The 14,556-nt window shown below is 45.9% G+C and overlaps 1 protein-coding gene across 1 annotated transcript in view; it reads left to right on the plus strand.

The window, feature by feature from the left end:
• CLPB (caseinolytic mitochondrial matrix peptidase chaperone subunit B) overlaps positions 1-14,556 on the plus strand; it is an 83,926-nt gene that overhangs the window by 7,561 nt on the left and 61,809 nt on the right. Inside the window, exons 2-3 of the mRNA XM_042459832.1 lie at positions 2,984-3,087; positions 9,484-9,612. Of these exons, the coding sequence (XP_042315766.1) occupies positions 2,984-3,087; positions 9,484-9,612 (233 nt within the window). The remainder of the gene's footprint in view (positions 1-2,983; positions 3,088-9,483; positions 9,613-14,556) is intronic.

Below are 14,556 nucleotides of genomic sequence, written 5' to 3' on the forward strand. Positions count from 1 at the left end.
ACTTTCTATGGAAAATCTTTAAAAGGACTTCTGCAGCCATGCGGTCTTTTGTCTCTCCCTTGAACCTCTCCTGAGGGGGAAACCAGATGCTGTCTCTTTGAGTCTGGGAGACACAGACTCAAGGGAATGCAGGTCGAGAGGCCAGGGGGCCCTCCCTGCATCCAGGAACTCCAAAGGACTACAAATCTCATCTGTTGTGAGTAGTTAGGAATGTGTTAGCTAGTGCGTTTAGGCCTTTTGTTATTTTCAACAATGGCTTGTCTGGAATGAATTCTGTAACTATGTTCTTTGACCTGCAAGGCAAAGAGGCTTTGCAAGAGTGTTATAAATTCTTTCTATCCTATTCTATCCCTTTTTAAAATAAACTTCTTTCTTAAAAAGCATCTGCTATCTCTATACTCCTATACACGTGCCTAGACTCGGCTATTGAAACTAGATCTCTCTCTCTATTCCTCACAAGTCTCAGTGTGTGTGGGGAAGGGATAGCTGTGAGCTATTATAAATATAATAATTAATAATTTATAGTTTATTGGTAATTCACTGAGTGGTGGCAGCGGAAAATATAGTTCTTGAAAGGGATCTCCCTGAGAGTAATAGCCACGCACAGGGCTTTACTCCCAAGGAATCATCACAACTAGTGAGTCCACAAGGACCTTCAAGCTCCTGTTTTTGCACTTTGGGGGACTGCAACTGCCCCAATTCTTGTTGACTTCCATCTTGTCTCATTAAGGCTGCATCAGCATTGCAGAAATAATCCAAGTTGACACCACTTTACCTGCCATGGCTGTGGAATTCTGGGAACTAGTTTTGGGAGACACTGTTAAAATATATTTCTAAATTGTATTGAAAATGTTCAGATGTGTCAATGGTTAACTAAGGTTTAAAATGGTTCCTGTTGCAGGCCAGAAAGTCTAGGCCTGGAAGAGCAAGTCTTCAAGGACATGTGCTGAGACATAATATCAACAAATGTGTTATTGTTATGCTTTTGTGTAGCATGGTGACTTCATGGGAAAGAGGTGTGTCCACTTGGTGGGAAGGTTGATCTTGTGAGAGAACAAAGACTGATGTCACATTCAAGCTTCTAGCATGGACTCTGAAAGAGTATAGATGTATAGTAGCCTGCTGTAAAGTGTAAATAGCAACAAAGTTAATAAACCCTCATTTGAGTGAAACTCTGTGTGGAAGTTACTTTGATCCTGAGTAGCTGAGAAGACTGCATCTGTTCCAGTTGGTACCAGTTCAGAACCACCGGCAGAACGAGACATCACCCATCCCAAAGATCCTTTTTCTCTAACAGACACTTACCTTTCCCTGTCAGATAATTCTGGTGCTGCAACAGACTACAGTTCCCAGGATTCCAAGCACTGAGCCATGGCAGTTAAAGTGTGTAAACCACTTTAATTCTGTAGTGTGGATGCAGCATAAGCATCAGTTTGCTAACTACTGTTTGTGCCAAGATGGCATCTAAAGGCTAGTCCAGGCGTTCCGCATCCTCTTTGGTCAATGAAAAAACAGAGGGAGAGTTGTGAAGTCGAAGGCTTTCATGGCCAGCATCCATATTTTTGGGTGGGTTTTTCGGGCTATGTGGCCATGTTCTTCTAGAACTCTTCTAGAACTCTTCTAGAACATGGCCAGATAGCATGAAAAACCCACAAAAAACAAAACACTATAGAGGGAGAGTTGCCTGTCATTCCCATAGTGATGGCACTGAAGTCCAGATTTATGGTTTCAGTATGAATATTTTTTAAACCCGAATGATCGAAAACCGATCATGGATTTGTTGACACTGGACAGTTGTTTTAGTTCAGGTTGGTTTAGTATAACAGATGTTGTCACGCATTTCTTTGGTGGATGTTCTTTGTTCTCTTAGGCAGCAATAAAGAGCATGGGCCCACTTGACAGGTGAAGAAACTGAGGTGCAAAAGGGCCAGGTTACTCTCCTTACCTTTTACATTGTTTTCCCTTTCTTCTACGGAGGTAAATTGGAGGCGGAAGCACACTTGCTTTCTTGTCATTTGTCTAAAGCATCCACAGACACACTCTCCGTTTGTAAAGCTTTCTGGCTGTATACCAAAATTGTATTAATTGCTTTGTTGTGATCCTTTTGTAAGTCACAGGATACAAATGCATCAAATAAATTAAAAAATGAGCTTTTAATGGCTGTTTTGCTTCTCGTTCACCTTTGGAAAGGCTAATTGGCTTGAAAGTTGGAACATGTTTTGTTACCTGCAGATTGGAAAGGGGCAATCGATATCTGAGATGGCTCAAATGTCAGGCTGGCAAGCCTTCCTGGAGGTGATGGCCTGCCATTTTGCACCCCTGTTTGGGTGCCTACTATCCTCAAAAGCTGCATGTTGCAATGGCGGGGCATACGCCACAGCAGAGTCTCTCACTGGGCCGATCTGGTTTTAGGAAGTGTTGGTGAAGTAGAGTAAGACACTTGTTCAGAAATACGTATAAACAGTCAGTATCAGAAACCATTCCTTGACAGCATTAAGGCTGGATACAGGGCTGCTGCAAGGTAATTTTAAATATACTTAACTAAATACTATTGTAGAATTACAAATGTTCTCATTTGTTAAAAGCAGCAGTAACACTGAGACCAACTGATTTCAAACTTAAGTTTTCTTTCTTAACTTGTTTGGTGGTTTAATATGTATTAATTTTCCTTGCTCCTGTGGTTGACAGCTGAACTGTTTGCATTTATTTTATTGCATGCCACCCTGAAGCCCTAGATTCATCCCTGAATCCAGATTCCTGCAGTGGCCAGGACAGCATTTGCACAGTTGAAACAAAGGCATCAGCTGCATCCGTTCTGAGTGCCTGACTTGATCTCGATTATACATCCGCTTCCATAAAAATCGATTAAATTGTCATGCTAAAGCAGTAATGCTCTTTCTTCCCCTTGCCCTTTCCAAATTCTCCTTCAGGACCTCCTGTGACTGACTCAGCTGTTAATTCTTCATTATTCTTTTCTCAACAGGGCAGTGACGCTCCTCCTTGCGGCCGGAGCTGACCCCAACTTGGGAGACGAGTTCACCAGCGTCTATGAAACCGCCAAAGAGAAGGGCCTCCATTCCCTCGAAGGTAACCAAGCACCATCCCTCTCTCGGTGCCAGTTTCCTTGCCCTGGTCCCTGGAGCCCTGTGTTTGCTTTTGCCGGAAGCCACACTTCACACCAGGAATGGCCCCTGCCTTGTGTTTAAAACCCCTCTTGAACTCTGGCCTTTATCACGGGAAGACTTCCCTGATGCTTCTCCCCCTTTGGCAGCCACAGAGCAAGCCTGATCAGCTCTTAGCAAACGGAGACTGGCACAGTTATTTAAATACTTCTTTTAAAAGAAAGAGATTGCTCTAAGAGAACCCCAGGCTGCAACTGCACTGCAGAAGTAATCCAGTTTGACACCACTTTAACTGCTGTGGCTCAGTGCTGTGGATTTCTGGGAGCTGTAGTTTTGTGACACATTTTGCCGTCTGTGCCAGAAAGCTATGGTGCCACAATAGACTATAAATCCCAGAATTCCATAGCATTGAGATATGGCAGCTTAAAGTGGTGCCAACCTGGACTTATATCTGCAGTGCAGATGCAGCTTTGGCTGCTATATTTTTGGATTTACCAGTGTTTTAATTACTTTCCAAAGAATGTAAGTTCTCTGTGTTGCAACAGATCGATGGAGTTATTGCAAGGTGCATTTTTCTCTCCTCCCTCAAATGCCAGTTCTTGGAAAGCTTGCTGTTTATTTAGGAAAGGCCAGTGAAGGTTAAAGGCCACGGTGCAGTGATGAGATATAAAAGGGGAGGGGACAGCCCCTGTTGTCGTGTCACGTACGCACGCGCGCGCACACACACACCCTCCTGGGAGATACGCCTCTCAGTCGACTAAATCCAAACAGGCAAAAGCATGGCTTGTTTACCAAGGGACCGCCTCTGCCTAATGCATCTTACTCAACTTCTATTTACAGTAAGTCAGATATAAACCAACTGAGCCAGTGTGGCATAGTCATTTGAGTGCTGGGCTAGGAGTCTGGGAGACTGGAGTTCAGCCCTGGAAACCCCTTGTGTGACTTTGGGCAAGCCACACTCTCTCAGCCTCAGAAGAAAGCAAATGGTGGCAAGCCCCTCTGTGGAAATCTTGCCAAGAAAACCCTGTGGCAGGTTTGCCTTCGGGAAGCCATAAGGCAGAGACGACTTGAAGGGACACAACAAGAACAACAGCAAAACAACTAAAAAGGATTTGGGGTTTTGGGGGAGGGGGCTGCCTTCTTTGGCCTCTCAACCACTTTTGGGATGAGGAAGGGGATAGCTAGAATGAAGAAAAATAACCGCTGAAGTTGCATTATTATTATTATTATTATTATTATTATTATTTCATTTTTGGGTTGACATGTTTTATTAAAAAGAATAAATCCAGTTTCTCCGTTTGAGAAGCAAGGAGAAAAGAAAAGAGAAGGATTGCGTGTACGAAAGAGAAAAACTGTCTTTGTTTTACAGGGTTATTTTTTTAACGATTTGCATATTTTGTATATAAATATTTTTTCATAAAAACATCCGAATCGGGTGGGCGGAGGGGGGGGGGACCGCGGCCGGCACCAGGCAGCCAGGCCTGCGCAAAATATATTAGAGACATTTATATGGATGGCAGGGAGGGAGACGGAGGCTGAAAATTTCCAGGCTCCTGGGTGATGGATGGCGAAGGAGGCTCCCCTTGACGCTTTATTGAGTTTCCGATGATTATCTCTTGTGGAGACATTTTTTACAGATGACGGGGGAGCTGTCATGGCGGACCATGGGGGGAAGAGCTCCCCAACAATAATAACACTTTAATCTTTTTACTGCGCTGCTCCCTAGTATCTCAGATTCATCTTCCCTGACACCAGCCACTTGATTATCCGGCCCCTCCCTGGATTGGCAAAGGAGGGACGCAGGGAATCAATATACATTGCCCGCCTGGACACCGGCAGCCTCCTCCTCCGGCCAAAAACGCCCTCCTAGACCGGAAAGGGAGGGAGGGCCTGTCATCCTGATGGCTGCTTCTGCCCGCCTTCATTGGCGGTCAATCAGCTGGCACAGAGAGGGAACCGGCTATTCATTACAATATGAGATTTGGCTCCTCTTTGTAACTTTGCCGCTTTGCTCTCCTTTTTGGAATCTGGTGGCAGCCGCAGGAAGGAAATGCATCCGCTGTTTCCAGGCAGGCTCCGTTTCTAGCAGCAGCAGAGGAGGAAAGGGAAATGCACAAAGCGGTTCCCAAACCGTGTTAACTGTCTGTGCATCTTCTGCAGGAGCCCAGCTGTGTCATTTGTGGATGGTCCCTGTGTGTTGCTCCCCACTCCCCTTGGCAGGGAATGCTCTCCAGGGTTTAATCCAGTCTTTGTCCAAGGGGCCAAACTCCAGGGTTTAATCCAGGCTTTGTCGAAGGCACTAAACTCTGGGGTTTAATACAGGCTCTGTTCAACGTGCTGAATTTGAGGGTTTAAACCAGTCCTTGTCCATGGTGCCAAAATCTACAGTTTAATCCAGGCCTTGCCCAAGGCACTGAACTCCAAGGTTTAATTGAAACCTTGCCCAAGGCGCTGAATTTTGGAGAGCTCCTTTTTACGGCTTTCTGAAACCTGGAGCAGGTTCACCATCTCTTTCTTTGATAAAATGACCAGCTTGGTAGATGAAGGGAATGCTGTGGATATAGTAGATCTTGATTTCAGGAAGGCCTTTGACAAGGTTTCCCATGACATTCTTGCAAACAAGCTTGTAAAATGTGGGCTAGACAAGGCAACTGTTATGTTGGATTGTTAATTGGTTTTACCGGCGAACCCAAAGGGTGATCAACAATGGCTCCTTTTCATCCTGGAGGGAAGTGACCAGTGGGGTGTCCAGTGGGGCTCTGTCCTGGGACCAGGGCTTTTCTACAGATGCCTTGCTGAGCTTGGCTCCCTTTCCCTGCTTAAGATGCTGGGAGTTTGGCTGGCTTCATAAGAGCAAACCAGGACACCTTGGTGCAGGGTTTAAAGTGACGACGCACAGAGGAGCCAGGGTTGGTTTTGAAGAACTTTATTATGACTATCGTTTCTGTAAAATGTGGGCTAGACAAAGGAACTGTTAAATGGATCTGTAATTGGTTGACCGACCGAACCCAAAGGGTGCTCAACAATGGCTCCTTTTCATCCTGGAGAGAAGTGACCAGTGGGGTCCCACAGGGCTCTGTCCTGGGCCCAGTGCTATTCAACATCTTTATCAGTGACCTGGATGACAGAATTGGGAGCATACTTATCAAATTTGCAGATGACACCAAATTAGGGGGAATAGCTAATACCCCAGAGGACAGGATCAAGATTCAAAATGACCTGAATAGACTAGAAAGCTGGGCCAAAGCTAACAAAATGAAATTCAAGACAGAGAAATGTAAGGTACTGCACTTAGGGCAGAAAAATGAAATGCACAGATATAGGATGGGAGACACATTTCTGAATGAAAGTACATGTGAAAGGGATCTAGGAGTCCAAGTAGACCACAAGTTGAACACGAGCCAACAGTGTGATGCGGCAGCTAAAAAGGCCAATGCGATTCTAGGCTGCATCAATAAAAGTATAGTGTCTAGATCAAGAGAAGTAATAGTGCCACTGTATTCTGCTTTGGTCAGGCCCCACCTGGAATATTGTGTCCAGTTCTGGGCACCACAATTCAGAAAGGATTGCGACCAAAGGAGGGCGACAAAAATGGTGAAGGGTCTGGAAACCATGCCCTATGAGGAACGACTTAGGGAGCTGGGGATGTTTAGCCTGGAGAAGAGAAGGTTAAGAGGTGACATCATAGCCCTGTTTAAATATGTGAAAGGATGTGACATTGAGGAAGGAGCAAGCTTGTTTTCTGCTGCTCCAGAGAACAGGATCTGGAACAATGGATGCAAGCTCCAGGAAAAGAGATTCCACCTCGACATTAGGAAGAACTTCCTGACAGTAAGGGCAGTTTGACAGGGAAACAAACTCCCCCAGAGTGTTGTGGAGTCTCCTTCCTTGGAGGTCTTTAAGCAGAGGCTAGATGGCCACCTGCTGGGGATGCTTTGATTGGATTTCCTGCATGGCAGAATGGGGTTGGACTGAATCAGGGTCCATACGGTCTCTTCCAACTCTTATGATTCTATGATCCTAACTGGCATGGGAGTCAGCAGCATCCACTCCAGTCCCATTCTGAGAATGGAGGACCTCTTGAATTCCTTGGAAAGGGTTGGAAACTCATCCATGAGAGATTTGGAGGTCTGATGGCAGAGGAGGCATCCAGGAGCCCTGGGGAGGATTCATGGTTAGTCTTCAGCCCATCTTCCTGTTCAAAGAGCACCCAGAGAGGGTTGGGTCCTGGCCTAATGGTGCCCAGTCTGCCTTACAGCTTTACATGGAAAGACCCCATCTGAGATCTTTGGCGACCAGGTGCCAGACCATGCTGGGGCTGGACTCTCCGGCATCATAACCTTTTAACTCTACTCCCTACATTGAGAGCGTGTGAACCTAAAACAGCATGGCTCTGCCACTTAAAAAGAATGACTTTTTTCATATATGCATGCATACACACACACACACACAGAGTGTGCCTTTAGTATCCCCTGGGATTTGGTTCCAACACACACACACACACACACACACACACGGATATCAAAATCCATGGATGCTAAGTCCCTTACAATGGACAATAAGAAGGTGTCCCTTATATAAAATGGCAAAATGTGCTTTTGGGAATTTATACATATTTAAAATATTTTCAAACTGTGGACGCTTGAATCTGTGGATAAACAGTCAGTGGATATGGGGCTGGTCGGATATATCGCTCACTTCTTTTTCTTTGCCCTTCTCCTGTGTTCCCTGCCTTTGGTTGCACAGAGTAGAGAACTAGGAAAAGTAAGCGTTCCTTTTCAGGATGTCTTCACCTTGGACAAAGCCTGGATTAGAACCTGGAGGGCATTTGTTAACGGATTTAAGGCGGTGTACTACAAAACCAAATTAAATTAAACTAGATTGGTGCTCTTTAGCCTTGGGCTCTCCAGGTACATGGGACTTCATTTCTCAGAATTGCCATTGGCCATACTGGCTGGGGCTTCTGGGAGATGAAGTACGTAACATGTTGAGGACCAGCACTTGAGAGCCGCTGGATTAGATGGCTTGAAATGGGTTATTATGCAGGTCTACGGAGGAAGAGTGTTTGGTTTGTGGGGGTCGGCATCACAGCTGCCATGTTGAGTGACCAGCTTGCCTCTGAAAGCCAGGGTAGCCTCTTGCCTTTCTGCCCGTCTTGTGGGCATCCTTGGAGGCAGCAGGTGGGTGTACTGGCTGTGGAAGTCAGGGTGGCTCCGAACCTTTTTGGTGCTTCCAACAGACAGCCTGGACAGTGTTGTTTCTCGTGGCCTTTGATCATAGAATCATAGAGATGGAAGAGACCCCAAGGGCCATCCAGTCTTACCCCCTTCTGCCATGCAGAAACTTTCAGTCAAAGTATACTCGACAGATGGCCATCCAGCCTCTTGTTTAAAGACTTTCAAGGAGGGAGACTCCACCAAACTCCATTGAGGGAGTGTGCTCCACTGTCAGACAATCCTTACTTATGGAACCCCAGGTTGCTTTTGAGGAAAGGCTGGATTGTATATGCATTGTTGTTGTTTTTAACTATTTTGGTGTCTTTGAAAAGAAGGGTTTAGGTGAGAATTTGTCACATACCTGTGTAAATCCCCTTCCACCAGTAAGTGTACTTTTTGGGCCATTTTGCAATGAATGTGTGAAGTTGCATAAGAAGAGTTCCATGAGTGAAGCTATGGTACTTGATAGTCCTGACAGCAGTGGAGCCGTAAACCAACCAGATTTACCTTTCTGCGGACTCACCGTTCAGGAGTGGGTTTGGTGGGTCTCCTCTAGTGGAGAGCACCCCACAGGATCCCAGCCCTGCAGCTGCACTCTTCCTCAGTGTCTTTGGTGTCCTCTTTGATTCCCTTGAACAGCAGGAAGAGCCCCTGGGGGCTGTTATTCTCCATTTAGCAAGGGAGCTGAAAGCGGTCCCTCACCATTGGTCATTCTGTGCCAGTTCCCAGCAGAAGGGTGGTTTGGGACAAGGACTGTGCAACTGCAGGAGGGTGCTTTACACACGCCAAGCCTTGTGTAGGAACTTGGTCTTTACTTGTTCTTAACCTGTTCTGCAGGTGGCCTGGCAGGCGGAGAGGCAATGAACAAAACACTAAAATTGAACATTATGTTTTATGATTATTTGGAATGATATCACTTTGTGTATTGCAAAAATAAAATTTAACTACAGTAAAAAAAAGGATCCCCCATTTCCCAATCCTAGTGGCATTTCAAGCCATGATCTTTGATGCTTTTGCTGCCCTCCTATTACTGTAGCCCTTGCTGGGCCTTCAGTGTACGAACTGTGCTGAGCCTTCTGCTCCATTTCTGGATGGTCAAGATAGCTGACTTTCTTTTTCCCCATTGCCCTCTTCTCCTTCCACAGTTCTTGTCACTCGAGAGGATGACTTCAACAACCGCCTGAACAACCGAGCCAGTTTCAAGGGCTGCACAGCTTTGCATTATGCTGTCCTTGCCGATGACTTCCCTACCGTCAAGTTGCTTCTGGATGGAGGTAAGGGAAGTGCTGCAGACGTTGGGGAGCCAAAAGGTGGGGCTTTAAACCTGTTTTTCAGTGCATACCTTAACACTTGTGATGACCAGTTTCCTATGCCTTTGTGCACTGACCATCCTTAAAATTGGACTTTGTTTCCATACACAAAGGATTTGTAGTTTGAATTGACATCCTCACATACCAGTGGCATATATATGTCTGTGCCTGGCTTCCACTCCACCAAATGCATCTGAAGGTCTAGGAAAGCTCATGCTGCCAATTTCTTTCTTTCAGTTAGTCTCAAAGGTCATAGAATCATAGAGTTGGGGGAGACCCCAAGAAGGGCCAACCAAACCAACCCCTTTCTGCCATGCATGGCAGGGGGTTGGACTGGATAGCCCTAGTGGTCTCTTCCAACTCTACGATTCTATGATTCTATGCAGGAACTCTCAATCAAAGTATCCCTGACAGATGGCCATCCAGCCTCTGTTTAAAGACCTCTAAGGAAGGAGTACGTTCCACTGTCAAACAGTGCTTCAAGATCTCTCTGCGTACTGATTCTACAGTTCGCAGTTTGGGGGTGCTTTTGGACTCATCGCTCCAACTGACTTCTCAGGTGGATGCGACGGTCAGGAGCACCTGTTATCAGCTTCGGCTGATACGCCAGCTGCGACCCTACCTAGGCCGGGGAGACCTTGAAACAGTGGTACATGCCCTGGTAACCTCTTGGTTGGATTTCTGTAATGCGCTCTACATGGGGCAACACTTGTACCAAACCCGGAAGCTTGAGTTAGTACAGAATATGGCAGTCAGGTTGGTCTCTGGATGTTCCAGGGCTGACCATATAACACCGGTTCTGTATGATCTTCATTGGCTGCCTGTTCGCTTCCAGGCACAATACAAGGTGTTGGTTATAACCTATAAAGCCCTAAATGGCTTGGGCCCAGGGTACTTGGAGGACCGCCTCTCCTCATATAATCCGCCCCGCACACTCAGGTCATCTGGGAAGAATTTGTTGAGGATCCCTTCTTCCAGATATATAGCAACCTCACAGAGAGCTTTTTCCATCTCGGCACCTGGGATCTGGAACACCTTCCCGAGGAACTCCATGCCGCCACCTCCCTAGATCTCTTCAAAAAGAGATTGAAGACCTTTTTATTTTGTCAAGCCTTCCCCAAGGTCCCATGTTAATGCGATCTTTCCCCTATAATGTGTAATAACTTCAAGTATTTCAGCTGGCTGGTATTGTTTTTAGTGGTTTTAATCTGTATTTTGTAATGTTTTATTAGTTTTAAGTATGTATTGTATATTGTTTATTGTATTTTTATAATGTATTTTATACTGACTTTCTTGTACACCACTATGATCTATTTGGAATAGCGGTCTATAAATAAAACTTATTATTATTATTATTATTATTATTATATCTAAATTCTACCATTGTGATTACAGAAAGCGACTCCCTCTTGCACCTGTTCGGGTCCCCAGGCATCCTGCTTTGTGTGGGATGCCCTGTATTTGGGGGCTGAAAGTCCTGCTCCATATGGGGCAATATTTGTTGTTGTTGTTCTTATGTAAAATCAAGTTGGCTTCAACATACGGAGACGATGTGAATGAGAGACCTCCATGGTCATCCACAGCCCTGTCGGTGTCTCCTCCTTTTCCTATTGCCTCCCACTTTACTGAACATTATTGCCTTTTCCAGTCAGTTGCATCATTTTATGATATGTGCAAAGTCTGACATTCTCAGTTTGTAAATTCTGGGGAAGCCATGTTGGCCAGTCAACAAAATACAACAAAATCCACAGAAGGGCAGTTCCTTTAATGGGCCAATCAAAATGCAGAAAATACATCATGCTTTTGAAGCTCCACTTACATCTTTATTGTGCAAAGATCTTAAAAATCATGCAGGAGAAAAAAAGGGACAATGTTAAAGTCAGAGGCCTATGTTTTGTCTCAGATGTTACTTCTGTTGTCATCTAAGATGGTCTGGAGGGATCTCAGTCCAGCTCTTCTCTTTGGCCATAGAAGGGCAATAAAATACTGTTGAAATAAAAGTTCCATTAGCAACAGAAAGGTAAATTGCCCTTTGTTCCTGGTTTTTGTTGGCACTTTCTGCTGTATTGTGTTGCATTTTGCTTCTTGGCCAACATGGCTACTCCTGAATATGCTTCCTGGATTTGAAGATATCAGATTTTGCCCCAACAGGGGAAACTTTAACAAGAGAGAGCTAATGGACTGAGACTAACTCTTTGAGGTTTTCTACCTCCAAATAATGGCAAAACTCTTTCATTTGGACTACCGCTGGCAAGTTTGACCTTCCAGCAGCTAAACGCTTTCTCAGATGTTAACAGTACAGAGACTTTTTTGAGAAAGTCAATGTTCTCTGCCCAAGAAAGGGACAGTCAGCTTTGCACAAGACATGGGCAGCCTGGATCTCAAGGGAAGTTACTGATGGAGTTGAATCCTTCATTTCAACTGTCTTTTATGGGCCTATGTTCCTGGTCCCCACATGGCCAAGAAGGGGTACCACCTGTCCCTGCTTTGAGACCCCTCCAGACCATCTTAACCGACCAACATCTGAGACAGAATGTAGTCCTGTGATCCTACCATTGTCACTTTTCTTCTGCTGCATGATTTTTAACATCTTTGCCTGATGAAGAAGCCAGCAGAGCTTTGGAAGCTTGCATGACGCATTTTCTGCAGTAAAGGTATTGTTCTTTTGAGGAGCCTCAGTTTAGTTATCTTTGCTTCTAGTCAGAAGGGCGATATGGGGCAGCCAAAGCCCGCTTTTTTAAAAAAATCCATTGTGAGAAGGAAGAGCTGGTACCAGCTTTGCCCACAATAGCCGGACGTGGGAGCATTTGGTTCATAGCAATGGAGCCTCAAAAGGAGGAGGAGGTGAATCTGTTGCTTGCGCCGCTGAAGCCGACTCTTCCTCCTCTTGGCTCTGGAAACCAAGGGGTCCCTCATGCACTGTTGTTGTGTGCCTTCAAGTTGTTTCTGACTTAGGGCAACCCTAGAGTAAACCTATCATGGGGTTTTCCTGGGAAATTTCAGAGTTTCATTTCGTATGACATTCCTTTGGGAAAGTCATTTGCCAGAAGAAAGGCTGTCCAGGGTCTCTAGAGCAGTTAAGGACTGCAATTATATATACATTAAAAAATAGCTTTGGGGGCCACATGGATCCCAGGCTTGCATTTTTCCCATCCTATCATTAAATGCCTTGGCATCTTATTCTATGTGTGTGCGCACTTTCAAGTTGCTTGTTGACTTCTGGTGACCCCATGGCATCCATAGGGTTTTCTTAGGCAATTTCTTCCTTTGGAATAGAGCCTCTGGCACCTGGTATTTGTTGGAAGTCTCCCATTCAAGGACTAACCAAGGCTGGCCCTGCTTAGCTTAATAGACCAGACAGGATCCGGTGCCTTCTCTGCGTGCGCGTGCGCATAGGTGCCTTCACATTACTTGTTGATTTATTGCAATTTCTTAGGCCAGGATTCCTCAGCACTGGGTTCTGCCAGTTCTTTCCTCTGAACTACAGTCTTACAGCAGCTGGGATTCCTTGGCGGTCTCCCCTCCAGCTACTACCCTGGGATGACCCTGCTCATCTTCCAATGGGATCTGGCACCAGTTTAGGGCATTTAGGCCCTCCTTCCCTCTGTTCCTTTGCCCAAACCTTTGCTCCCAACCGAAGCCAGGCGGGTGAGCCTATGGGCCTGGGTCTCCAGTGGCATCTCTCCCTGGAGAGTTAATGGGGGTCAGTTAGGAATGGGCTTTCTTCTTGACTTTGGGTCCTTCCAGTTAGGGGTTAAGACTCCAGGTGTTTGTATCTTGCTGGGTTTTGTTTTTTAACTGTCTGTAGTTTGAGAAATGTTTGTAAAGAGAACTTCTTTAGCTTTGTTTTTAAATGCTTTTAAGTTTTATGTTTAATCTTTGAAATATTTTGGCAATTGCAAACTGTCCCAGGGACCCTGATGGTTTGAGAGGTGAGAGGCAAGTAGTTTAAGTAGGGAAACAAACAAGGAGACGGAGGAGTCTTCTCAGCTATCTGACCCTAGCCCCCCCAGCACCCAAGACCTGTGCTGTGGTCATTCTCTACAGGGTGGGTGGCCAGTCACCGCTCAACTTGTCCTTGAGATTCAGACTGGACCTCTGTGCCGACACACTGAGCTCTCGGAAGGCCAGCCAGGGGGCCTGGGGAGGCTCAGAGCGGGAAGCCCCTTCCCCAGTAGGGTCCCCCAGCAGTGTATGGGCAGGTGCTTGAGAAAGCTTGGAGCCCTTCTTGGTGGCCACGGGGTCCAGGAGGCTTTGGGGCTTTCCACAGAAAGGCTGGGTGAAGTTTGCAAGTGGAGTCTTATATGCTTTACTGGAAGACAGAAACCTGTTGTTGTTGTTGTTGTTGATGATGATGATGATGATGATATGTGCCTTCAGTTTGTTTGCAACTGATGGCAACCCTAAGGCAACCTTACTATGGCATTTTCGCCACGTAATTTGTTCAGAGAGCATTTGCCCATGCCTTCCTCTGAGGCTGAGAGAATGTGACTTGCCCAAGGTCACCCAGTGGGGAATTGAACCCTGGTCTCCCAGAGTTGTGGTCTAGCGCTCCAACCCCAACACCATGCTGTTTGCTGGGAAAAGCCTTCAGTATAGGGGTGGGCAGTGGCAGTAAGGATGGGGACTGCACATTTCTTTCTGCCATAACTGTCTGGATGTCACAATTCTGGGTCTGGGAGCCAATTTTTGACAGCTTTGGGAGTCGTGGAGACCAAAGAGATCCAAACCAACCTGTTTTTTAGAGTGGAGGAGTCTTGGTATTTTCTGTGTTTTGTAGCTGTGTTTTCTAGCTGAATTTTGAGTGTGGGGTGAGGGTCTCTGGAGGGCTTTGGGGGCTGCAAAACATGCAACCCCTGCTTCAGTCAAGCAGAAACGGGGCAGGGCTGGTGTTAACCAGAACTATGG

The sequence above is a fragment of the Sceloporus undulatus genome, chromosome 3 (genome assembly GCF_019175285.1).
Source record: "Sceloporus undulatus isolate JIND9_A2432 ecotype Alabama chromosome 3, SceUnd_v1.1, whole genome shotgun sequence".
Taxonomy (NCBI): Eukaryota; Metazoa; Chordata; class Lepidosauria; order Squamata; family Phrynosomatidae; genus Sceloporus; species Sceloporus undulatus.